Consider the following 25,132-nt stretch of genomic DNA (forward strand, 5'->3'; position numbering starts at 1 on the left):
TGTTGTCATTTTTGAAATATACTGATCCTCACGGCCGGGTGTTGATATGGGATTCAAGACGCCCCAGCTTTCTGACGTTATGTTTCATAACTATAAACGTCGTACCAGATTAATGACATATAAAAGGCACTAGAAACGTTGGTTAATTAAAGATGTTGTAATTCATAGCTGAAACAACAGAAATACAGGGTCATCTTGTAACGTACTTGGACTGAGGAAGTTTTACTCGTGGGTTATTGCAAATACTGAACAGCACAAACACAAACACTCCATTACTATTTCAATATCATAATAAAAAAGCCAATTAATTCCAACATTACACTAATACATCATAACCTACATTTATGTGTACTACATGGCAACATATAACTTTGCTTGACCAAAGTTGGCATCTATGAGCAGAGCGATAAATTCGCCTGGATTGATTATGATAATGATAACGCGGTGTTCACTTTCCATCAGACTCAGCTACTAATTTCTGTCCCTTCATAAAACGTTTTTGTAATCAGTCATTTTTCTGCTAAAATATCGATAATAGTTAGCTACGTATACACTCAATACTCTTGCTTGAAATGTGGAAAGAATATATAAGTGATCTAATATCATGTCACCTTCTTGCCTTTAATACCTTTATCCTGTGCTCCTGTTTTGGCATATAAAAATACTAATTATAATGCACAGATCTTAGAGTAATAAACACCAAATCTGTTATCGGCTATTCCTACACCAGGAAGTAAGTTGCATTATTTAAGGATACAAATGACAAACTTCTAAATGTTCCTTCAGCCCATAGCCAATCAAACAGCACAGGTAATCTACGCATCTTACAGTATTTTGGTACAAAAATTAGATCTTTTGATTAAATGACAAACAGAAACTCCATTGAATTTGTTCAACGTCTTCTTATTTCGCAAAATATGAAATTTGGCTCTGGTAGCCCACAGGAACATGACATGTCGGCTTGACCATTTCTATTAGTAGATTGCAAAGGAAATATGTCATTTATGACCTAACATCCAATGGATTTGTTTATGAACTATTTAAAATATTGTCATCCTTGATTTCAAAACTGACTGATATGAATCAACGTCAATTTCTCAAGCTATACTATTAAAAATCGAAACCCCTTTACGAGCCTTGTGCCAGTTCCCCCATTCGTGAAAAGACCGAAATTTGGCAATTTGGCGGTCGTTTTAACACTTTTCACGGCGCGGCCGGGAGCGGTACTGCAGATTAGGCTCTCATGGGGTATATCGTCCCAACTTCTAAAAGTGTGAAAATATACACGACAGCAGGCTTAAAGCCAGTGAACATGTTCTCAAACAGGTCTAGAGATTGTTTACACACATTTAGAATGACAATTGAGACTTTCGAAATCACAGTTAACATAGAATGGCTCGATTTTATGAGCCGCGCGAGGAGCCCATGTAACGCCGTGGACGCCTGTCGAAGCGCCACCTACATTCATGTATGCATTACGTTTTTGGATATTGAGTGCGTTAATGATATATGTGTATAAAATACGCTTTTCCTTGACAATTTTTACCTTTTACTAAACTGTGGGGTTAGGAACCGTCAGAGAAGCCCGCCAGTCACTCAGAAAACACTGCGACCCCAACATCTGCTCGGAGACCATCGATCGCCGATTTGCTACTAGTATATACATATCGGCCATTTACTTGGCTGTACGTCCGCTTATATAAATGGAGTTGCACGGCCTCATACCTTCTCCAAATGATGCTTAATCATAGCAACTGACGTCAGATTCTAAAGATTTCCTATTAGTTATGCAAATAAGACCCTACTTTACGTAAATCAAATCATAGAATGAGGTTCTCTTTCCAGTTAGTAACAAAAGTAAAAAAGTCGTATCTCAAAAAAGAAGACGATTTTAGCATTCAAGGAGAACGAAAATTTATTCATGTAATGAAACAAATGCATTCAAGTTGACAATTGTGCAAGATAGTAGTGGTCATGATGACAATTCAAAGACCGTATGTGATAAGTTCTGTGCACGTGACTTAACCCAATTATCACAATAGAATTCCTATGTATATACCAACAGAATTCTCTGTCTTTCATTCAAGTTTTGCTATACATATTTCATAATATTTTTACCTCCGGACTGACTTGACACATACAGTGACATACTCAATCATATACCTTTAGATTTGATAGCTCTCATAATGTTATGCTAAATTACATAAAACATTACTTTGCTATTAGAAAAGATATTGAAACACATGATTAGACGTGCTTGTATCAAGATACATGTCTCAAATATTCACGTATGTTACCATTTATAGTTTAGTTGCAAAATTGTAGAATGTTGCAATTTGTAGTAGACCAAACAAAAATCTCTTTATTTTTTGTTGCTAAATTAAAAAAAAAACTGCTTTAGTCTACACCTTACTTAAGTTTGTATATACATTTTGTAATTCCTTTGCTAAATCCTTTGCTTACATAATTATCAACCCTCTGTTCGACATTAAGAGATTGTTCAAGACGAAATCATTATCAAACTTATATTAGGTCTAAGCGTGAATATACCTACTACAAAGGTACCGTTAATCAATTCGCTCTTGAGATCTAGCTGGAATTGAAGTACGTTCTTGTTTAAACACACTGGATTTGTTTAAAAGCTGTTGTATCACATGTGACAAATAGGTCTACAACATAGTCTATATTCGCATGTCAAGAAAAATACGTTTAGAAGCTGATTTGCTAAAGAGACGTTTTGGCTTTAGATGGCACCCTGTAGCTTTCTACTTTCTGGTGCTACCTACAATATGATTTTCCCTAAGCTGAGTTAGCTACCTCTTTTTCATGATTGTTTTGATGTCACTTGCCAGCTTTGTTACATCAACAATACCATCCGTACAGTCCATGTATGTCAGGTGAGTTAGTTCGGTAGGAATCACACACTCAGACTTCAATATGGGGAGCACACAGTGTTCGTCATTTCGCATCGCTTTCTCTACGGCTGCCCTAAGCTCAACTTTACACCAGTTGCTGACAAGAAAGTTCTTGGAGAGGACAACTAGAATCTTCCTACTGTTGGCTACAGCCCAGGTGATATTGTCTGTGATGGGAACACCGGTCTTGAAGTCCCTGTGGTGGAAACAGATCTTCAGGTTGTGGGGTGGGGACTCTAGCTGATGAACTAGCCTATTCACCCAGGCGAAGTCCCGCTGGTTCGCCGACACGAAGGCGTCAAACGAGAATGTCGAGCTTAGCAACCGATGGGACCCTATAGGTTTCGGAGATGGAACACAAGGGTCAATTTTACCAATTTACCATACTTAAGGAAATCATAAATACCTAAGTGCAAAACTGCCTATTGATTAAATACATCATAAGCCCGTTTTACACAGGCAACACAAGTTATCATGTGGGGCGCTTTGGGCTACTCAACTGGGGTTTTCCTACAACAAAACGCTGCATGTAACTCATGGGCGTGGGGTTCCCTTTGTACAGTCCTGAGTCGACTCCGAAAACGCGTGTGTAAATCGGGCCATAGATGTGTATTATACAAACAGGTGTTAGTTTAGAGAGTTTTCATGAAGGTCTCAAGAAAATTGATCTACCGAAATAATTAGATTTAGCAGTTAACTTGACTATTCATGTTGAATCAGACAAAGTATCTTCCGGGACTCTCTATAAGTGTACCAATAAATAATTTGATAGAAAAAAACATTTATTGTATGCTGTTTTCCGAAACAACTCAGGTCTTCTGTTTTTTTTCACATGCCAATCTATACATATAGATAAATACAATGAGCTTTTAAAGACCACCTGCTATTTGAATGTCTTAAGAATCCCCAATATAGAAAAAATACGTTTAGGGAAAAGTATATGGTTGAAGTTAATGCAGACCTGAACCTGGTGAGATAGAAACTTCCTCGAAGCCTTTGATGAAGGACTGAGAGACTGGTGCAGCTGCAGCTGTAGCTCCGACCTAAAGAAGGACGAAGACGGATCATACCATGATAAATCACTTCAACAGAGAACACCGTCAACACTATCAATTGTATTTGCCTTTACAGAAAACATCCAAATTGTTTCTGAAACATGTCATTATGGAGACAGAATAAACGTTGCCTAGACATAGTGGAAGTTGTATGTGCAGGTGATAGGATTGTGGTTATGAGAAACTTAAAAAAAAACCTTAAACGTTGTTGTAAAAGGGACGTATATGTTGTCACACTTGTACACCTGTTGAAATACGTTTCTGCTTTGAGTTTACATTGTTCGTGAATGCACTTACACTTTCCTCCTCTCTGTTCTCTTTGATATCATCTGTCACTCCGGCCCGGTTTCGCTCGTCAATAAGCTTCTTTTCAACAAGATCTGCAACGTTAAAATGATATGTCAATAACAGGGACGATGATGCAAAACAATACCCCCACCAGAGGTGACTTTCACGAGGGTAAAAAAATCTAGTTCATACAATTCAATCACGGTAGCTTCACTGCTACAGTCTGTGTAACTGACCTGCCTCATCCGGCATCTGCATGTTCTGCAGCGCCCACCACACGTCAAAGATGTTTGGCCAGTCCAGCTGCCTGTCCAGCCACATCAGCAGACTCCTCACACTCATCTCCTTCAGCCCTGCCCGGTCCCGGTCACATCTGTACTGGACATCGTCCAGGTCAACCTCCGTCAGGCCCAGCCGGCGGCCGAGCTCCCGCCATCTCCGTCCAATGTGCTCACTCAGGACTGTTGTGATGATGGTCCGAATGATGGTCTTGGGATAAGAAGCAAATATGTCAGTATGAATCAAAGTCCTTGGTCAAATACGGCGACAAGACCAAATTTTGTGTCAGTACTATTAATGCATCCTGCCAGAAATTCACCATTTGTAAATGAATGAGTTTTTTTTTAAATCAGGTTAATTTTTAAATACCCCATCTTGTACGTGGGCTAAGCAGTACTATACTGGAGATGAGGTGACGAAATACGTACCTTCTCAATTTGAAGCCTTGTTTCAAGTGAGCCGCTTTCTTCTGAAAGCTCCGCCGGAAACTTGGGTCCAGTTTGCTAGCAAGTGGAAACCATTTATTGTTAGTTGTTGGCATCAGTGCATTATATTTTCTTGTACTCATTTAAATGTGTCTCATGTATTGGCAATGAAACGTAGACAAGGACACGGTATATGTTGTCATTAAATCAATGTAAAGGTGACAAAATATAACACATCAAACGTTTCAGGCACCTTTCATTGCTATTGATATCATTGTTCACGTTATAATAAATAGATATGTACTTATTAGTTTAAGTAAGCATGCAAATAACATCTTTGTGAATGCACAGTGGGTGGTAACATTGCCTACTTATTCATTATGACGAGTATCTCAACTTAGAGCACGTCCCAAGTTACGGTATCCGCCTTTTCCCCATATAGGCCCCAATGGGAACAATTGATATCTACATACTTTACTAGCTGTCATCTTCCTGCTGGCGCTCCACAGTGTGTAGGCGACAAGGTGGCGGCAGCATTCCAATGCATAGTCATAGGAACTCTTTTCCTTTAATTGCTCGGTTTGTTTATTCTGAAAAGCAAAACAAATTTCCTACGTGAATCTCCTTAGATACCAGATACTACACATCTAATATGAGTTACAATAGAAAAAAAGCTACTCAGAAACAAACTGACATGGCACTGAACCCTGCTAAATAGAACGCATTTGACTGTAATGATATATCAAATCAAATGAAAATTCCTTGATAACTAGAAAACTTGTCTGTATGTTTATATTTGCTTATCAATCACATTGTTCGCACAAGATATTTACTGTGTGTAGTATATGATCTAACTTAATAAGTCATGTAAAGGAATCACAAATACCTTTATCTTTACTGTACATGTTGTATCTGCTCCTGCACAGACAAGGACATTCACGATGTTCAGGTTTCCTGAAGTCGCTGCGCAATGGAGCGGAGTTATGTCAGTGAGCTGTTCCGTTGATGTTTCAGACTACATGTATGTGGAGAACAACACGGATTTAGTTCAACGCTGCCATTATGACATACAATTTAGAGTTTTCTACAATTTAGAGTTTTCTACAATTTAGAGTTTTCTCCAAACTTATTCCATTCTGGACATTTATGACTAAATTCTGTACCATGTGAAGATTTTATCATCACGATTATATTGTTCTATGTGATCTCTTTTTTATCCATCTTGCCTGCTTAGCCTTGTCAACATCAGCCCCAGCCTTCAGAACTTGATGAGAATGAATATCGGGAAGGAGCAAGATCTGTACCATGTGCGAGTCTACAATCTAAATGTGATCTCGCTTCTATCCATGTTACCTGCATAGGTTTGTCCACTTCTGCTCCAGCCTTCAGCAGCTGCTGCACAACTTCCACATGTCCCTCCTGGGATGCTATGTGCAGTGGAGTGGCTCCGGTCTGTGTGAGTAGAACTTCATTAGAATGAATATCGGGTAAGAGCAAGTTCTGTACAATGTGCGAGTCTACAATGCTAAATGTGATCTCGTTTTTATCCATCATACCTGCTTAGCCTTGTCCACTTCTGCTCCAGCCTTCAGCAGCTGCTGCACAACTTCCACATGTCCCTCCTGGGCTGCTATAAACAGTGGAGTGGCTCCGTTCTGTGTGTGAGTAGAACTTAATGAGAATGAATATCGGGTAGGAGTATGTTCTGTAAAATGTGTAAGTCTGTGATGCTAAATGTGATCACGTTTTTATCCACCTTACCTGCCATGCCTTGTCCACTCCTGCTCCAGCCTTCAGCAGCTGCTGTACAACTTCCACATGTCCCTCCCCGGCTGCTATGTACAGTGGAGTGGCTCCGGTCTGTGTGAGTAGAACTTCATTAGAATGAATATCGGGTAGGAGCAAGTTCTGTACAATGTTAGAGTCTACAATGCTAAATGTGATCTCGTTTTTATCCATCTTACCTGCATAGCCTTGTCCACTTCTGCTCCAGCCTTCAGCAGCTGCTGCACAACTTCCACGTGTCCCTCCTGGGCTGCTATGTACAGTGGAGTGGCTCCGGTCTGTGTGAGAGTAGAACTTCATTAGAATGAATATTGGAGAGGAGCAAGTTCTGTACAATGTGCGAGTCTACAATGCTAAATGTGATCTCGTTTTTATCCATCTTACCTGCATAGCCTTGTCCACTCCTGCTCCAGCCTTCAGCAGCTGCTGCACAACTTCCACATGTCCATTCTGGGCTGCTATCAACAGTGGCGTGACTTCTTCCTGTGTGTGAGTAGAATTTGATGAGAATGAATATCCTGAGAGGAGCACTTTCAGTACAATGTGCGAGTCTACAATACTAAATGTGATCTCGTTTTTATCCATCTTACCTGCATAGCCTTGTCCACTTCTGCTCCAGCCTTCAGCAGCTGCTGCACAACTTCCACATGTCCCTCCCCGGCTGCTTTGAACAGTGGTGTGACTAAGTCCTGTGTGTTAGTAGAATTTGACGAAAATGAGTATCGGTAAGGGGCATGTTCTGTACAATGTGCAATTGCAAGTCTACGATGCTAAATGTGATCTCGTTTTTATCCATCTTACCTGCTCAGCCTTGTCCACTTCTGCTCCAGCCTTCAGCAGCTGCTGCACAACTTCCACATGTCCATTCTGGGCTGCTATGCACAGTGGTGTGGCTCCTTCCTTTGAGTAAGTAGAACTTGATGAGAATGAATATCGGTAAGGAGCAAGTTCTGTACAATGTGTGAGTCTACGATGCTAAATGTGATCTCGTTTTTATCCATCTTACCTGCTCAGCCTTGTTCACTTCTGCTCCAGCCTTCAGCAGCTGCTGTACAACTTCCACATGTCCCTCCTGGGCTGCTATGTACAGTGGTGTGGTTCCGTCCTGTGTGTGAGTAGAACTTGATGAAAATGCATATCGGAGAGGAGCAAGTTCTGTACAATGTGAGAGTCTACAATCTAAATGTGATCTCGTCTTATCCATCTTACCTGCACAGCCATGTCCACTTCTGCTCCAGCCTTCATCAGCTGCTGCACAACTTCCACATGTCCATTCTGGGCTGCTTTGTACAGTGGCGTGGCTCCGTCCTGTGTGTGAGTAGAATTGATGAGAATGAATATCGGGAAGGAGCAAGTTCTGTACAATGTGAGAGCTTACAATCTAAACGTGACCTCGTTTTTGTATCCATACCTGCCATGCCTTGTCCACTTCTGCCCCAGCCTTCAGCAGCTGCTGCACAACTTCCACATGTCCATTCTGGGCTGCTATTAACAATGGTGTGACTCCGTCCTGCGAGTGAGTAGAACTTGATGAGAATGTATATCGGGTAGGAGCATGTTCTGTACAATGTTCGAGTCTACAATGCTAAATGTGATCTCGTTTATATCCATCTTACCTGCTTAGCCTTGTCCACATCTGCTCTGTTTGACTTCTCTAGAGTGGGCGTTTGTGGGCATTCGCTAAAAAGACCCTGGGTTAGTGGTCTGCCTAGTGTTGTATGGATACGAGAGTTGTGCTGAAATGTGGCGGATAGGTATTGTTGGAGCCAAGCCTGTCAGACATTTGAAAACCATAATGCACGTGTGCTCAAATCTCCTATCCGCCAGGTATTTCCAGTTGAGAGTTTGGTGGAGGTTCACAGTGCTGATGTCCCGTTGCCTACGTTGTAGCACCACCCTTGCCGCTCTGTTTTGTAGTATTTGTAGTTGCCGTTGTTTGGTGGCCCCACAGGTTCCCCAGACAGTGTCACAATAGTCGAAAATAGGCAATATCATACAATGCTGATGCGGCCTATTTTCTTATTTATATAACGTTATATCATACCTGCTGCGCCATGTCCACGTCTACTCCAGCCTTCAGCAGCTGCTGCACACCTTCCACATGCCCACCCCAGACTGCATCGATCAGTGATCCTGAGGTGGCCGCATCCTGTGGAACAGTGGAAAGGATGGCGATAAATACAAGCATCGCAATATGATAAAAGCACATAGTACCTGTAACTGTCACGTGGAATCATGATGTACAATGTATGTTTCACTGCAGTATCAAACTATTCTTAAATTGGTGATTTGCTTTGTTTTTGTGCGCGAGTATTCAGATCGTTGTACATTTACGCGCACCACGCGAAAGGCGTAGGATTTGTTACGAATTAAATGACAATATTACTGAAAATATCCGAAGTCACACGTCTTTGGTGACAAGACCTTGGTTAAAAATGCACCAACCACTGAAAGACTGTACTTCAAAAGTTTTCTTACAGCCCAGCAACTATATATATCAGTGGAGACACAGTATATTGAGCAATGACATAATAATTCATACAATGTATGTGTTACCTTCTGTAAGTAAATACGTCACACCGGTACCTTGTTTGTTCACTAACGTTTATATGACTTACATAGAAAAGCACACTGATGAAACGGTTTGCATAAGCAAGAAATTACCTGTCCTAACGTTGCATCCAACAATAAAGTGCGCAAAATCTATCAATTGTAACGATCTTATAAACGTTTCACATTTAATTGCGCGATGACCATAACAATGCTTCTGACAACACTTCCCTTCAAGTATATATGTAAGATATCTATCGCTGTTAATGATCAAATCACTATAATCCAATAACAATTAGTGAGTTAAATTACATAGAAACATAGAAACCCATAAAGTTAAAGTTATGAAAAATATTCGAAAAAGCAATGGCTGGATAAACAGGACCCTTCGCCATAACCACATTAAAACCCGTTTGAGACCGAAATAATTATCTGATTATATACTGAGTAAAATATTCCACGCACTACACTTCTTTATCGGCAGCTAGTCTCTTGTATCTGTAACTTTAAAAACGTTTATTCAGTTGTAATTGTCTCCTTGTTTTAACTGTACCTTATTCAGATCCGGGACCCACATAGTGCAAAGTACAAAATGTTGACTTACCTTGCTGTTCGTTGGTTCCCCTGACATGCTGGCACAACTTAACTTAACCCAGTTGGCAGAAAATCAGCTGAAATCTTTCATCCACTCTTCTCCAGATTTTCAGCACAAGTTACGCTATTCTAATTATATTTGGTTGCTCAGGGAAACAGATTAAAGCTGTAGCACAAGTTCTTGGCCTTCCCGACTGAGTCACAGGCGACGACTGTTATCTTCAACCAATGAGAACTTGACAACAGTTATATGCCGACCAACCGTTGCCCAGCGGTTTTGGACTTTGCTTTTCTATCACATGCACAAGGCTAACATAAGCAGAAAATATTGCAAATACGTGACGATTATGATATTTCGTTTTATTCTTCACTATATAGTTATATCATTAACTTCCATTCTTCATAATGGATTTCAATAAAGGTGTGTAGTGTTTATGTCTAAACGTTGTTGTGAAATACAATCTTTCACTGAGATTTAGAATATATCAACCCGGAGCCCAATATGTAACCTAATGTTTACACACTTAAAATAGACTGTAACACCATACTATTTTCAAGTGCCTAAATGGGACTGATAAGAAAAATAGATCAATAAGTAAGCCCTTTCACGGATCAAGCTGTGCATGTGCAGGTCAAAGGTGAAGGCCCCTGACAAGTAAAGAGTCAACAGTAGAGGAAGATGTTCTGGCTGGTTCTATATATGATGCAATACAAAAATATATGTATAAATGGTAACTTGACATCGAACTTGGACTAGGAAAGTTTTATACAATGTGTATATTACCCAATATAGAATCAACTGTGTAACTTGTTAACAACTTTTCCACTGTAGGTAAGTAGACACTTTGAATGCAGCTAATGTACATGTACATGGTGTGGGAATGTTCATTTTATTCATTATAGTTCACACACACTCACAAATTGGGCCACAATTAAAATATCAAAGTCACTTATTTTCCCCAATAAAAGTCTTCACATGTCTGGCCATGTTTGACATGAAGTTGAAAATAGAATTACATTGACTTGGCATCGTAATCGTTCACCATTGTACTTACTGGGCATTTTGATGAACATGTCTTAGAGAATAAATACTGATTTGGAGTATTGACAGTGGCAGAGAAGAATCTCATTTCCTAATTAGAACGTGTTTTCCTTAGCACAGAAATAGTCAATGAGAGAATATTCATGCTCAAAATTGCATTAAGTATGCAAATTAAACATTACAGTGCAATGTCACATTTTGACATTATCATAAAACAATGAATATTTGTTCAGTACCAAAACATCAATTAGGCTCATTACAGTAAATCAAATACAGAGTTTCAGTCGCATCTATATGTTGTGTACAGTTGTAGTAAGTTTACATCAGAACTTTGGCTACAAAATAAAGGTAATGTTGTTCATTTCTATCAGTTTCTGTGAAAAGTTCTGCAGAGCAGTGCCACAACTTCTCATAGTTGTTCCCACTTTCTTATTAAAGATTCTTACAAAAGACATTAAAAACTTCAAATTAACAGGTGTGTTACTATTACTAAGGCACATCTAATCCTATACATATGTTACAGGGTTACTGTTAACCCTTGTTATACTGTCTTCATAAAGTCAGTTAATCCAAGGAGGTTGAAATAAGATTGGTTAAAGGGGCATTCCACTGCAGAGGGGAGTGTTATTGAAATTCCAATAGATAGTGTATCAATGAATACATGATCAGCCGACCTTTTGTGGAATTTCACTTGTGGCGAATTAAGCAACGTGTGTTTATAAAACAATATGACACTCACTAAACCCATGCAGACCCTACCCATGTATTCCCTATACGTGTAGACACTTCCTTTATCGTGAATATTTGTGGCATAAATGAGGGGCACTTAGCACAACAAGAAGATCAATTGTTCACAGGATATCAAAGAACACATAACAAGTCGTGTTTTTCTTAGCGCCCCAGAAATCTCTTTGTAAGCTAACTTAAGTCAGCCTTTGTCAGGCACATTGTATTCAGCCATAGGCTGAGGTTGGTTAATCTAATTAGAGGGTCCTTGGGGAGTTTGTAGAAGACTGAATGCTTTTTGATGTGCGTGGGGCTGATGGGTACTCTATCGTATAATGTTCCGTAGCCTATATTTGTCACTTCTACAATTGATATCTATCGGAAAATAACAGTCCCGTCTGGAGTGGAATGCCCCTTTAATCTTAGTATAAATCAAGAAACAACAAAAGTTATTTTACATTTCCTGAACACCCTTCATGATATGGTAAGAGAAGTTTGTACATTTATCAAATTTGGATGCACATAACAGTGCATAATATTATGCATTGCTGTCATTGTTGTCATGTGCCATTTATGGATGTAAGTACAAAATGTACATGTATTCAACCTGGAAAAGTGTCATAGTCAAAATACATCCTATAATAAAAATATTTGGCCCCAGAAAATGTAACCACAAAGTATGAATGTGGGAGGGTCTATTTTCACTTGTTTGTATTCCCTTTTATACTAGTAGAATTTCTGAATATTATCTTGACCAATTTTCATATGTATACATGTATTAAGTACCCCATGACATAATCAGTTCTTATTTCAAATCATATTTGTCCCATTTTGTTATCATAGCAATTCAATTTCACTGAAGTATAGCCATACATGGGAAGTACCATTGTATCACACCTGTATTACCTTTCATTAAATTTTCAATGAGTTTGTAAAGTCTTTAACATTAGTTCACCTTTATCTGAGGGGTAACCTATATCTAATTAACAAACAAACAAACAAACAGGGTATTTAGGGACATGAAGTTGACAGATGTTGGTTTCAGATTGCAATATTTTCAAAATATTGCAGTTTGAAACCATCCCTAAATAAAAATTGTGTTTAAAAGAATGGATAAAGGATTCCCCGTGGATAAAGGTGAACTAGTGTTACCTCAGATACAATTTTCTGATCAGAATTACTTCAGTTGTATTAACGAGTTAAACATGATTGGTATACAAATAAATCATATGACAAGAATCACAGTCAAAAATAAGCATTTTCACATCATTTCCTGAATTGGTTATAGTAGCTATCAGGTACTAGCTACCTTTACATGTATATACATTAAATTTTGTGCTTTTGGAGATCAAACTAAAATTTCACCATGTAGCTACTATACAAGGTGCATTGCTGAGAAATATGCTTTCATATACCCCACAAACAATAATTTCAACAATCAGAAAATCACTGCATGGTAACCAAGCAAATCAGATTAAGTACACTTTGACCAATCAGAAGGATCCTATCACAGCATCACCCAGTCACATTCTTGATACACTATTGTTTCACTGATTGTGATTGGTCTGCAACTGCAGGGATCTTTGTGGCCAGAAAGTCCTTGACTTTGGGGTAAATGATGTTGGACTCTGTTCCGTGGAAGGATACCAGCTTTCCAGCAGCACTGTGGAAAAAGCGACAATAATGCACGATCAGAGATGGCAGGCTTCACCCCCTCATGGGATGTGATCTGGTATGAAACACAGAAATTGTACCACAGGATAGTGAGTGAGTGTTCGAGTGAGGCAAAAACACATGGACAGACAGACACATACACATGCACATAGTTACATACAAAGACATACACACACATGCATAAGACATTCACATACACACAAACTCACACACACACACACACATACACACACAGAGGTACAAACACAGACATATGCACATACACACGCTGGCATAAAAAGAGTTTTAGAGAGAACACTGCATCTTAAACATTTACAGGCACCAACTCAACAGAAACATCACCTTCTATTCAGGTGACTCCCAGGTAATTACAGCATCCACCAGTCCAAACCAATTTCATAAGCAAACCTTTCCACCCACACCATTGTTAAGCTGACCCAAACACTATGAGATTTTAACCCTCAGATCTACCTGTAAAACTGCAGAAGTGGTTTGGTCTGGTTCTCGTAGTTCCTGAGCCTGGCCGTGACGGTCTCTGGTTTGTCGTCGTCTCTCTGGATCAGCTCTTCTCCCGTCACATCGTCCTTACCCTGGGGAGGGAAACAGTTTCATCTACTGTAAATTTATCTATTTTTGTGCGCAGACCTGGTTTCACAGTTATGATGAAATTAGTCTTTAGTACAGTAGTAATATAATGACAACACTTAATTATGTCTTATGATTCCACAAAAATTAAAACTACAGCAAATATTTCAACGTTTACAGTCGAAATATTTCAACTTTTAGATAGCCTTTGATATGGGCATTTTATGTTTTTTTCTATTGTTTCTATTTTCATAATATGACTATTCCAAGTTTTCAATCCTATCATGATCATAAAATGAATGCAACAAGCTTAAGACATGATTGTACTGTAGACATACAGGTATCTGAGGAGGGTTCCAGTCCAGGTTGTAGACCCTCCCACTCCCGGGGTGGACCCAGCGCGCCGTCAGTCTCTGCTTGATGGTCTCGAAAGGCACGTCCAAGTTCATGACAACGTCGATGTCCAGTTTGTCAGACAGGGCCTCGGCCTGGGGCACCGTCCTGGGGAAACCTGGGTTGACAGGTCAAAGGTTGGGTCAGAGGTTATAGGTTAGGATGCAAGGCTGGGAATAAAATGGGTAGAAGTGACAGGAACACACATGTAGGTTCTGTGTAACAATATTTTTGTTTCAATTCCTGGAACAAATATGTTTCCAGTCTTAACAAAAAGGGACATTAGTGCATGGACTATGAATGTCATTTTGACATCAAAGGATTTATGACAAGGACTGAATCATGTGGAGACTGACTGATAAAGAACAGATCTTTGCTGGTTTAGTTGTATGAAAAACTGTCATACATTATGAATATCATGCATGCTAATACAATGTCAGTGCAGTACAGTAAGCCTTTTTATCGTTATTATTATAAAACACTGAACAATATTAGCTACAATAGGTTACAAAAAAACTACAGTCCAAACTAACAACAAACCACTCGGGACCAAAAATTGGGTCTACACGTATGTGGACTTATAGAAACTATAGTTTCTTAATTCTTTGGTCAATGGGGAAAATTATCTAGAAGACCAAAACAGAGTCACATTGGCCAAGTGGTCCTTTGTTTGACTGTACTGTATGTTAGCAATGTTTAAATGGTCATAGACTGGTGTGGATTTTGATGAGTTTATGAACAGAAGATCAATTCTGACAGCTCTGAAAAAAAAAAATTTAAGGAGATGGAAAGTAATAAATTACCATCCAGCAGCCAGCTGTGGTTGGTTATCTCCCTGAGTTCGTTGAGGATGAGCTGAACCATGACCTCATCTGGCACCAGTGCACCCTGGTCAATAAACTTCTTCGCTTCCAAACCAGCAGCTGGAGGAAGGGGGAGGGGGGCATGAGAAGTGAGATTTTTAGAAACATTCCAGTTGATTTGAAATACATTGTATATTCATTTCTAAATAATTGTACCCTTATTTGTTTAGTAGCAACTATTTTTGGCTATGTAAAATATATTTTCATAGTTATATCACATTAGTAAAATGTAAAATTCAAGTAGACATAACTTTTGATGAGTCATCAAAATTGATGCATACAAAAAATATCATTACAATCCATCCAGAGGTTCTAAAGTTATGCTGACCACAAATATCCATAAACAGACAGACACACACACACACACACACACACACAGACACACACACACACACAGACACACACACCAAAAACCATACCTCCATTTTTCATGGAGGTAATTACAGTAGCTTAGAAGCTATGTCAGATGAGGTATAGCAGAGTGCTAGCCTTGTATGTTCAGATCTAAATGTGTGGCAGTATCTATATCATATATGTATGCATTTCTATGCTACAATAGGCAAAAGATGGTCAGTTCAGCACTAAGGACAGATCCTATTCATAACTGAGGGGAAGTACTTCGTAACTGAATTTACTCTCTCATATGGAAAACTCATAGAAATTTAAGTAGGTAAAAGAATAGTCTGTTCAGCACCAAGGACAGGCCCTATGGTCTATAACTCAAATATCTCTCATATATCAAACTCGAGACTCGAGACAAAGACATTACAAACACTTGAAAGCCTGGTTGCTCAACATAACAAACTATAAATCAACTTGTTTTTGTGGGGACTAAATTTCATGGTAGAAGAGGGTCACTAGGAGATTTCCGTTGTGTTTCAAATTCATAGTTCAAAGAATTCAGTAGTACGAATATAATGCATATTGTTGGGAAATGCATATTTGTGGTGTAATGAATTTGTATTAAAGAGCCACCGTCAAAACATTTCAAGATTTACAGTACATATACAAGATTACAGCAGTCAAAAATTTTCTACCTATGTATAGTTAACACACCTGTGCTGTTCATAATCTGTATTCTTAGAAGGTCCCCACTGGACAGGTGCTTCATCCCGAAGTCGTGAACGATTCGTCCAGAGATGGTTCCCTTCCCTGACCCCGGGGGGCCCATGATGATGGCACGCAGGAGTTTGGAGAACATCTTGGGAGGGGGAGGGGGGCAACCTTCAACAGGACAGGTGGTGGCTGGTGGGGGATCTTCTGGTACTGAAAGATGTCACAATTAACAATTGCATATACTATTTAGTAAGTAACTTAAAGTTTTAAAGCTACATGCAAGTACAGCTGGATGCATGTACAGCAGTAACTAACATCTAAGTCTAACAGGTGCACAACAAACATGCCTAATAGTGGTAGTATAGTATAGGTATAGCAGGTCAGAATATACCGGCTGGCTAGAATTATACATGGGTACACTATAAATTATATATTGGGTTGGCCGACTACTCTCTCTTCACAGCCAGGGGCTGAATTCACTTACAGTAACAACAAAAGTCTTGACTGCAGTTCTTGAACACAAGATCGACTATTGACCTTACATTTAAAGAATCATTATTAGCAAATCAGGTGGGAAAAAGAATGACTAAGCACTAAACTACAGTGCAAATGCAGTTAATATCAATATCACTAGTTCCATGACGTGCCACGCCTACTTGTACAATCCAGACGTCGTTATCATTACCTTCCTGAGATCTGTAGTGCTGTAAGAGTGACTGTGCTGGCCACGCTGTCAGAGTAAGTACCACAAACAAACATAGGTACATCAATGATCAACACAACCCTCCGATACCTGGCCTTTCCAACCTGTAACAGCACATATAATACGTTCCAACTCAGAGATATAGAAACTGTACTACCAGTATATGCTTCCATATCTAGAGCTACATAAAGCACATGTCTGTTTACCGTATATAATCTATGTAGGCTCAAAAGTGCATTTTCAATAACTCATGATCAGATGCAGAAGATGGTATGGAAATTATTGTTTGAGCTCTACTTTGTAACATATATAAATATTTGCCCTTCCCTGAGTGCAATGGTCAATCCTCAAAGCAAACTGTTTCATTGCTAAATGAAGAGAATGTAAAGCCATGTTGGGAGTGGTTGTCAAACATACAAAAAAGGACAGGACAAAGAACGAGGGTTAAACCATGTTGATCCTTATATGATTGTGGGGAAGATATCAATATACATGTGCAGGCACGTGTACTTTTAAAACCAATACTGTGAAAGTGCAATTGCTGTACATACTAGTAGTGTTACATATCCAGGTTGTGTTATATCTGTTGCTAGTCGTAAAATAGTTACTACAGTACAATTAGCTACAAACTGTTCATGTAAAAGTGTGGACATGATATAAAGTGGATGTACACAGCATTGAATTATCTTCTTTTTTTTTTTCTTCCGTTTTTTGAGGCTACCAACTTCAATTTGCTGAAGCGTTTTGTAGCCTATATAGGAAAGTCTTTTCCAAGGGCACAAGATTGGTGACACATCGGGGTTTGAACTCAGGACCTTCTGGACCTGAGTCAAACGTGCTGGCAATTGCGCCACGCGGTCCCATTTTCTGTTGATTTCTTTATTTGCAAGTTGTGGAAAGTTATTTTTGCACTGTAAGGGTTCATGTTACTAAACAATCTAAATTATGAATCATAAATCATCATGAGTAATTACTTCAAAATTTTCAAATTGTTACTAGCGTTACACAAAATATTGCAATTTCAAAATCTTTGATGCACATAAACTTTAACAATAAAAAAAGGACAACTGTAACATTGACATATATGTACACCAATGACATACATCATGAAGCTGTGTAAACGTGGCTGAATTCTACAAAGACTAAAAGAGTGAAGAAAAAGTGGCAAACAGACCTCTTGACAAAAAGTTCAATTTCATACCTGGTACTTTACGTTTTCTTCCTCTTCTTAGTTGAATATCCAGCGGTTTCTTGGCACATAAACGACTTAGACGATGCCTTGGTTACTAAGCAACACTCTGATCTTCCTTTAACAGACAAAGAAACACAACAAAGCCTTAGCACCACACTTTTCTTACACAACTTCTTGACAAAACCACACAGACACACCTCCTAACCTATGACCTACTGCCGGTGTCCTAGTACTTCCGGGTTGTACCATTTCCGGGTTAGAGGTGAACGCGAGAGTAGGCAACGTGCTACAGTGTGTCCTGGACAGCTGAACGGTTTTGTCGGTAAGTTTTTCACATTTCTGGAAGATCCAGCCTCTAGATACGTAAGATATATCTTGAATATTCACGAACCTTTCTTTTTCCACTGAAATTACACCGTTTTCTTGGGAAATAGGCGCGATTGTTGAAGAATTCTAAGTTGGGACATGTCCCGTTTCGTATAAGTTTGCCCCCCTCCCCTCAGAACGCCAAGTACTCTCTCTGAAAACTGTGAGCTCGGGAAAGCTGAGATCATAGTCCCCAAATTCACGCAAAAGCTTATCTGGAGCAATTTTGTAGATGAAACTTATATGACTGTTCATATAGATGAAAAATATTTGAAATAGATGTAAAATGTTGTAACATACTTTTCACTGCTGATTTCTTCTTCTTCTTCATTTCTTCTTTCGTTTGAGGCTACCTACTTCAACTTGCTGAAGATTTTGTAGCCTATTTACAGACTGTAAGGTTTGATCCACTCACACCGGGAAGGACCCCTACTCTTTTTCATAAGTGTGGCAGGTGCTTGGGGTGTGGCTCTCCCCAAACACGGGACCTCCATAATCCTATCCAAGGGACGGCCCTAGCCGAAGCTAGTTACTCATTTTTCACAAAAAGAAGTGACGAAAGTCGTGTTAAGTGTCTTTCCCAAGGTAACAAGATCGGTGACATGGCCGGGTTTGAACTCAGGACCTCTTGGACCTGCGCCCAATGCGCTGCCAATTGCACCACGCGATCTTACATTGTAGTAAGGCTTTAATTCTAAAGTTTACTTCATTTTAGTTCAGAAGCATATTTCTAACACTGGCATCTCTTTATTGTTTTTCTCAAGCTTTACAAAGAAATGACTGTAACAATGGAGGACACCGAACCAGAGAAGAAGCTCAAACTCAAACGCACCAAGGGAACAGCGACTGGTCCACCCACCAAGAAAGTCAAGTCCTTCAATGACCAGTCTCAAGAACTCGCAGGAGGGAAACTTTTCAAGAAAACAGACCAGAAGGCAAAGGGCAAGAAGATTAAGAAGGACGGCAAGGTGAAGAAATCTTCAGATGGAGAAGAAAAGACAGGACAAAAGAAAAAGGTACCCATGAAGAAAGGGAAGAAGAGAAAGAGTGAAGGAGATGGTGAAAGTGGTGAGTTGCTTCTTGCACCTGTTTGTTTGTTTGTTTGTTTGTTTATTTGTATTATGCAACTACACAAGTGTATTCAAACTCTTTTGTTCATCCCTTCCATTCCAGGATTGAATTTTGCTGCTGGGGATGGAATAAAATTTCATCCTCCTTAATGAACGATAATCAAAACTTTGTGACATTTTCATCAGATCATTCACAGTGCACTCGTGTGTCGACTCAGAGTTCTGCTTCATCAAATTGGGGGGATGGACAATGATTAGATAAGTTAGAGCTGGAAAGTTTCCTAATTCAGTGACACTATATACCGTATCCCTACTAGTATACTAGGATGATGCTATCACTAAGTAACCATATGCTTTGCAGGGGAAAACATAATCAGTTTTTTTAGTGTAATTTTCAAATCAATAATATTTTTAAAATCTGCATAGAGATTATTCTGTCACATGTTATTTGCATTTTGTTATAACTTTTGGTATGAAGAGGAAGAAATAAGAATCTTTTGACATTTTCACATCTTAATGGCACAAATGTATTTTTCAGGGGAAAGCCCAGAAAAAAAGCAGAAGCTCGTGGAGATGAAGAAGAAAGAGCGGAAGGAAGTCCGCAGACAGCTTAAGAACAACTACCCACTTCTCAAGAGGACCAAGGAGATCTGGGAAGTTGTCAGAAGGTACCTAAAAACATTGAAAACTTAAAACATTGGTAACTTAGAACATTATAACATTTTCATTAACTTTTGTTTTCCTGATGCTTCTTTGAGTTTTTGACATGAAAGCTAGGTTTGCAAAACCAGTGTAAAAATTTGAATATTTATCTAAATTGAACACAGTTTACTGAGTTTTAACCATGTAGTGAAAGCAACATTACAGAAGAAAAATAACTATTTAGAACATTTCACTGTTACATCATTGCTGCCTCTGCCACAGTGTTGGTGTGTCTATTTACATTTCAGTAAATCTTATCTCAAATGACTTTTATGTTTTCGGACATTCAAAAAGAGTCTCTCTTCCAAGCCTCATTTGTATTAGAATGTTTATTGTCTATCATTAGTATATCAAAGAACAGAATACCAGTCCTTTTGATAAGACTTGTTTATGAAATACAAATAGCTACAAATAGCTACATGTACACTTGAGCTAGGATCCAATGAATAGCAATATGGCAGCCAGTGGTCAGCACCTGCCTGCTTTGTTGATATATGAAGTGTAATGAATAGAATTACATTCCACCTCCCTATTTCCCTACAGACATGACTGTAAGAAGGAGACCAGAGCCAAACTGATGACGGAACTCTACGGTCTCATCCAGGGCAGGGTCAAGGAGGTAAATAATCAAAGACATACATTCTTATATTCGTGAAACCCCCGCTTCAAATCCCTTAAGTCGAGATGTTGTTTTTGCTTAATCTCACCAGGTATGAAGAAGATAAGTAAGTAGTTAGTCTATTGAGGTCAGCAATCAGACCTGAACAACATCCCCCAACGTCCAACCCTTGTAAGATGGAGAACAACGGACGCTAAAGGGGATAGAGAGAGAATTATGATGATCCTTTATTTTCTGATATGTCTACAATGTGTGTCACAAAATGACATGTATGTCTCCCACAGCTTGCCAATGCCCATGACTCAGTGCGAGTGATGCAGTGTTGTATCCAGTTTGGTACTCTGGAGCAGAGGGCAACATTGTTTGAAGAACTCAAAGGTACGAGATGTCTTCTACGCAAACTTCTGATAGTCATGAATGTAGAGCTTCAACACTTTTTAATCCATGTGTTATACATTGTACACATTTGTGTTAAACTATATTTTAATATTTTGCCTTTCCTTTGTTCCAGATGAGTTGGTGAATATGTCCAAGTCCAAGTACGCAAAGTTTAGTGTCAGGAAGTTACTGAAGTATGGGTGAGTATTGGCATTTAATGTGAAGGTTTTGCTTCATGTACCTTGGATTTCTTATTATGGATCCCTGTTAGATAGCCATAAAAGACATATCCTATGTTCTATGTGCATGCTTTTTAACTTAAGGTTGTACTCATTGCACAACTTGGTTCAATTATTATTTTATTGATCAATGTAAAACGTATGTTTTTTCTGCACTAGGACCAAAGAACAGAAAGCTGAGATCATGAAGAGTTTTCATGGTCACATAAAGAAGCTTGTCAGACATACGGTAGGTTCTGAATATATCACTGTCACCTTAGCCAACATTTTCAAGTCTATTGCGTGTAAACTTTTCATACAATTTTACAACAAAAATGCTTTTCAGACATTTGACACATATTACTTTGGTTACTAACAATGACAAGTGCATTTTTGGCAGGCAGCCTAATAATATCATATTCTAAAGACTGATGATTTTGTTACCTTACTCTCCAGGAAGCCTCCAGTGTGCTGGAGTATGCTTACAACGAGTGGGCCAATCAGAAGCAGAGGAAAGCCATGCTGCAGGAGCTGTACGGGAACACCTATGTGGTCTTCAAGGTACCGCAGCTAAATTGTTAAACTGCACCTAAAATGTTTGCCAATTCTGACAAATTTATTGACATTTGTTCTTTCTTTAACTAAAATTAAGAAATCTGCAAATTACACTCAAATTCAAAAATAGTTTTCAGTGTTGTAAACTTTAAACTCATCTTGGAAATTTTGTAGACATCATCTCAATGTAAATGTTACTATGTAGAAAGCACTATATTTGGTGTTAGACACATTAGATAATTGTTCTTTAAACAATCTTAGTTCCCTTTTACAGAGAATGCCTCCTTTGTATATTGTAGTGTCTTCATTCTACAATAACATTAAAAAAATTATGATTATGGAGTTGACATGTCATTCGATATTTCATTTGTAATACAAGACTTGATATGTTTAAAATGTTTTCCTCTGTCATTTTTTAGGCTCCTGGCACCACAACTTTGCAGGAACTCTTCACCCTTCACCCAGACAAGAAAGAACTGGTCATGAAAGAGTTTAAGGAATCTCTCACCCCACTGTTGGAGAAGTGAGTAACACAGGAATTTATTGCCTGGTATCTTATAGTTTGTAATCTTAAGGGAAAACTGTCTTCTTCTTCTTTCTTTTACACCCGAATAGTTATGTAGGACAGCATATTTACACAGCAGGAAAATAGCTCACCTGGCAAGTTTGTATTTTGTTGCGCTGCTATTTTGAATGAATGAAGTACAGAAAATACTGCGTATTGTACATATAATTCGAAGGTTGTATTGATGTGCCTAATCCATACCTTTGTTTAGGACTGTGGTGAAACATACTCTGGTACACAAGGCTTTACTGGAGTTCTTCACTCATGCTGAGGGCAGGCTTAGAGCAGTAAGTTATGTCTTTTTTTTCTTTGCTATGTACAAGAGATGCAGGCTTTTAGCCAGGCATGCGTCAACGCGTCCAGAAGACGCGCTCTTCTTAGAATAACAAGATATTTGACGCTCTGGACGCTCTTGCACTGGGGAGAAAATCCTCTGACAAGCATGAAATTCTGATTGACCAGAGATGCTACCAGGTCATCTGTGGCTAGTCCTCTACTGTGGCCTCTGTAACTGTATTTTTGCCTTTTAGGATACCTTAGAATGCACTATTTTTAATTCAAAATCATCAAAAACTCAGCACCATGGAAGGTGGATGCCCCTGGACCCCCCTTACCGTGACTCACCAATAAATTTGGACTCCCTAGAATAAAATCCTAGCTAAAAGCCTGAAGAGATGGTTGCATCTATGCATACTCTATTGTATATTTTCAATAGCATTTAACATTACTGAGAACCACTATTTGTATCAGGTAAATGTGGTTGATATAGAAAGATGTAAGGCAATCTTTCTCACTTAAGGTGAAAAAGAATCCTTTTGAAGTATATTATAGCTATGCAACGTTGCCACAGCTTGTGTTCACAGCCAATCACACAGGGTCATCCCTTCTATTCTTGATAAGTGTGTTTGGTTCTTTTATGTGCACAGGTTTGATGCGATTAATTCCTAAAGTTGTCTCATATGTGGGGCTGCAGGCTTAATGCCACCACTGTAATGCGAAAAACACTCCCCTTATAACATGCCCAAGCTAGGCCAGATCCTGGGATCAAATCCCAACCCAGATCCACAGATGAAATGTTGTGATTGCACTTCTGTCTTCTCCGTGTCTTGGCAACATGTATCTGCATCTGTATCATTCCATAAACATGTAGCTGGTACTATTGTCCTTCTGCTTAACGCACCAGCTTCAATGATACTTGGTGACTTACTTAAAAGTAGCATGGCTCTTTGGGTATTTTAAGCACTGTCCTTGGTGCTGAATGGCATATCTTTGTCTTGAAAAGGTTTTTGTCATTCTTTAGGAAATGATTGAAGCCATCAGAGAGTCCCTCATCCACATCCTGCACACCCATGATGGGTCAAGGGTCACCATGCACTGCCTATGGCATGGGACAGCCAAGGTAACCTTTGACAGTTGACCTTCCTGGTGACATTTGGCACTCTATAGCATCCACAGAAGAAATGTTAAATTAACAGTGTACAATGGAAACTCAATGTATATCAACCATAACTTTTTGTCACATTTATCAATTCTATTGTTCTTTCTTTCTTTACAGGACAGAAAAGTCATCATCAAGACAATGAAGACCTTTATGCAGAAGATTTGCCAGGTATACCTAAAATTATGTTTATGTCATGAGTTCTCCATATTATAGTTATATAGTAACTGTCATAACACTAGAATCATAGCTAAGGTATGTTGCATTTTACATCAGAATAACAAAGACAGTTGGTCAATTTATTGCTATTTTATCAATACATATTGAGAAATGTTCATTTCTTGCTCCACAGGAAGAGTTTGCCCACCATACCCTGCTGGCACTGTTTGATGTAGTTGATGACACCAAGTTGGTCTCTAAGGCCATCTTACAGGTATGGAGTCTTTACACTATGTTGAATTTGTTGATCCCTTGTTTCAAAATAGCCAGGAGGTCAAGCTTCGCCAGTATGGACAAGGATCGCTATTAGGGAACACGATGCAACTATATCGAGGAGCTTTATTCCAACATGGCGATACCATGGGAGTCGGTGGTCGGACTGACTATAGGACCGAACCAACATAACATAGGGGTGTTATTCTAACTAAATACAACATAAACCAACATGGGCGGCGCTTACTTACTTGGTCAAGCTTGTTTCACCCAATAAAATCAACTGTTATACTGACAGCGCCTCAGAGAGTTACAAATATATGCCAATATCTAAACATCACATGATGATCACAGGCTGTATTAAAACTGAAAATAGCTCATGGAAGTTGAAAGTTGCTTTTCTAGGAATCAATCAGGATCTAATTATGCCAGATTGTAATCTTTATCCTGACATATTTATTTATTCATTTATGTGTTGTTTTACCAGGGTAAGCTCCCATCAGTGTCTAGCACTGTTTTACAGGAAGGCCCTAGGTACACTCATAACGCATACACATTACAATATTTGCATAGCACAACATATTGTCAAACACACATTTTCCTGTACCTGTTGTGTGGGAGACACCACGGTCACATCCACCCTGACATCTATATATAAACTATA

The 25,132-nt window shown here is 39.0% G+C and overlaps 3 protein-coding genes across 4 annotated transcripts in view; 1 reads left to right on the forward strand and 2 right to left on the reverse strand.

Moving 5' to 3' along the window:
- Positions 1 to 1,963: 1,963 nt before the first annotated feature.
- On the reverse strand, positions 1,964 to 5,450 carry LOC118431498. Its single transcript, XM_035842739.1, has 6 exons — positions 5,436 to 5,450; positions 4,966 to 5,040; positions 4,495 to 4,747; positions 4,268 to 4,350; positions 3,877 to 3,958; positions 1,964 to 3,250 (listed from the first exon to the last, which is right to left on the reverse strand). Exons 1-6 carry the CDS (start codon positions 5,448 to 5,450, stop codon positions 2,814 to 2,816), a joined length of 945 nt encoding a protein of 314 aa, XP_035698632.1. The 3' UTR covers positions 1,964 to 2,813.
- Positions 5,451 to 10,752: 5,302 nt separating this feature from the next.
- Positions 10,753 to 18,331, reverse strand: LOC118431882 (GTP:AMP phosphotransferase AK3, mitochondrial-like). 2 transcript variants are annotated; one of them, XM_035843299.1, is made up of 7 exons: positions 18,135 to 18,292; positions 16,916 to 17,037; positions 16,231 to 16,440; positions 15,115 to 15,234; positions 14,257 to 14,429; positions 13,805 to 13,923; positions 10,753 to 13,322 (listed from the first exon to the last, which is right to left on the reverse strand). In XM_035843299.1, exons 2-7 carry the CDS (start codon positions 16,995 to 16,997, stop codon positions 13,199 to 13,201), a joined length of 828 nt encoding a protein of 275 aa, XP_035699192.1. In that variant the 5' UTR covers positions 16,998 to 17,037; positions 18,135 to 18,292; the 3' UTR covers positions 10,753 to 13,198. The 2 variants fall into 2 exon arrangements, with proteins under 2 accessions (XP_035699192.1, XP_035699193.1); XM_035843300.1 differs by lacking the exon at positions 16,916 to 17,037 and having other exon boundaries at positions 18,135 to 18,331.
- A 17-nt stretch (positions 18,332 to 18,348) lies between these two features.
- Positions 18,349 to 25,132, forward strand: part of LOC118431499 (pumilio homolog 3-like) — a 10,090-nt gene continuing 3,306 nt past the window's right edge. Inside the window, exons 1-13 of the mRNA XM_035842740.1 lie at positions 18,349 to 18,447; positions 19,256 to 19,559; positions 20,100 to 20,229; positions 20,807 to 20,882; positions 21,167 to 21,260; positions 21,394 to 21,460; positions 21,659 to 21,728; positions 21,935 to 22,039; positions 22,453 to 22,556; positions 22,810 to 22,885; positions 23,899 to 23,997; positions 24,154 to 24,207; positions 24,389 to 24,557. Coding sequence (XP_035698633.1) covers positions 19,268 to 19,559; positions 20,100 to 20,229; positions 20,807 to 20,882; positions 21,167 to 21,260; positions 21,394 to 21,460; positions 21,659 to 21,728; positions 21,935 to 22,039; positions 22,453 to 22,556; positions 22,810 to 22,885; positions 23,899 to 23,997; positions 24,154 to 24,207; positions 24,389 to 24,557 — 1,336 coding nt within the window. The 5' untranslated portion in view covers positions 18,349 to 18,447; positions 19,256 to 19,267. The remainder of the gene's footprint in view (positions 18,448 to 19,255; positions 19,560 to 20,099; positions 20,230 to 20,806; positions 20,883 to 21,166; positions 21,261 to 21,393; positions 21,461 to 21,658; positions 21,729 to 21,934; positions 22,040 to 22,452; positions 22,557 to 22,809; positions 22,886 to 23,898; positions 23,998 to 24,153; positions 24,208 to 24,388; positions 24,558 to 25,132) is intronic.

This window comes from Branchiostoma floridae, chromosome 15, assembly GCF_000003815.2.
Source record: "Branchiostoma floridae strain S238N-H82 chromosome 15, Bfl_VNyyK, whole genome shotgun sequence".
Classification (NCBI taxonomy): Eukaryota; Metazoa; Chordata; class Leptocardii; order Amphioxiformes; family Branchiostomatidae; genus Branchiostoma; species Branchiostoma floridae.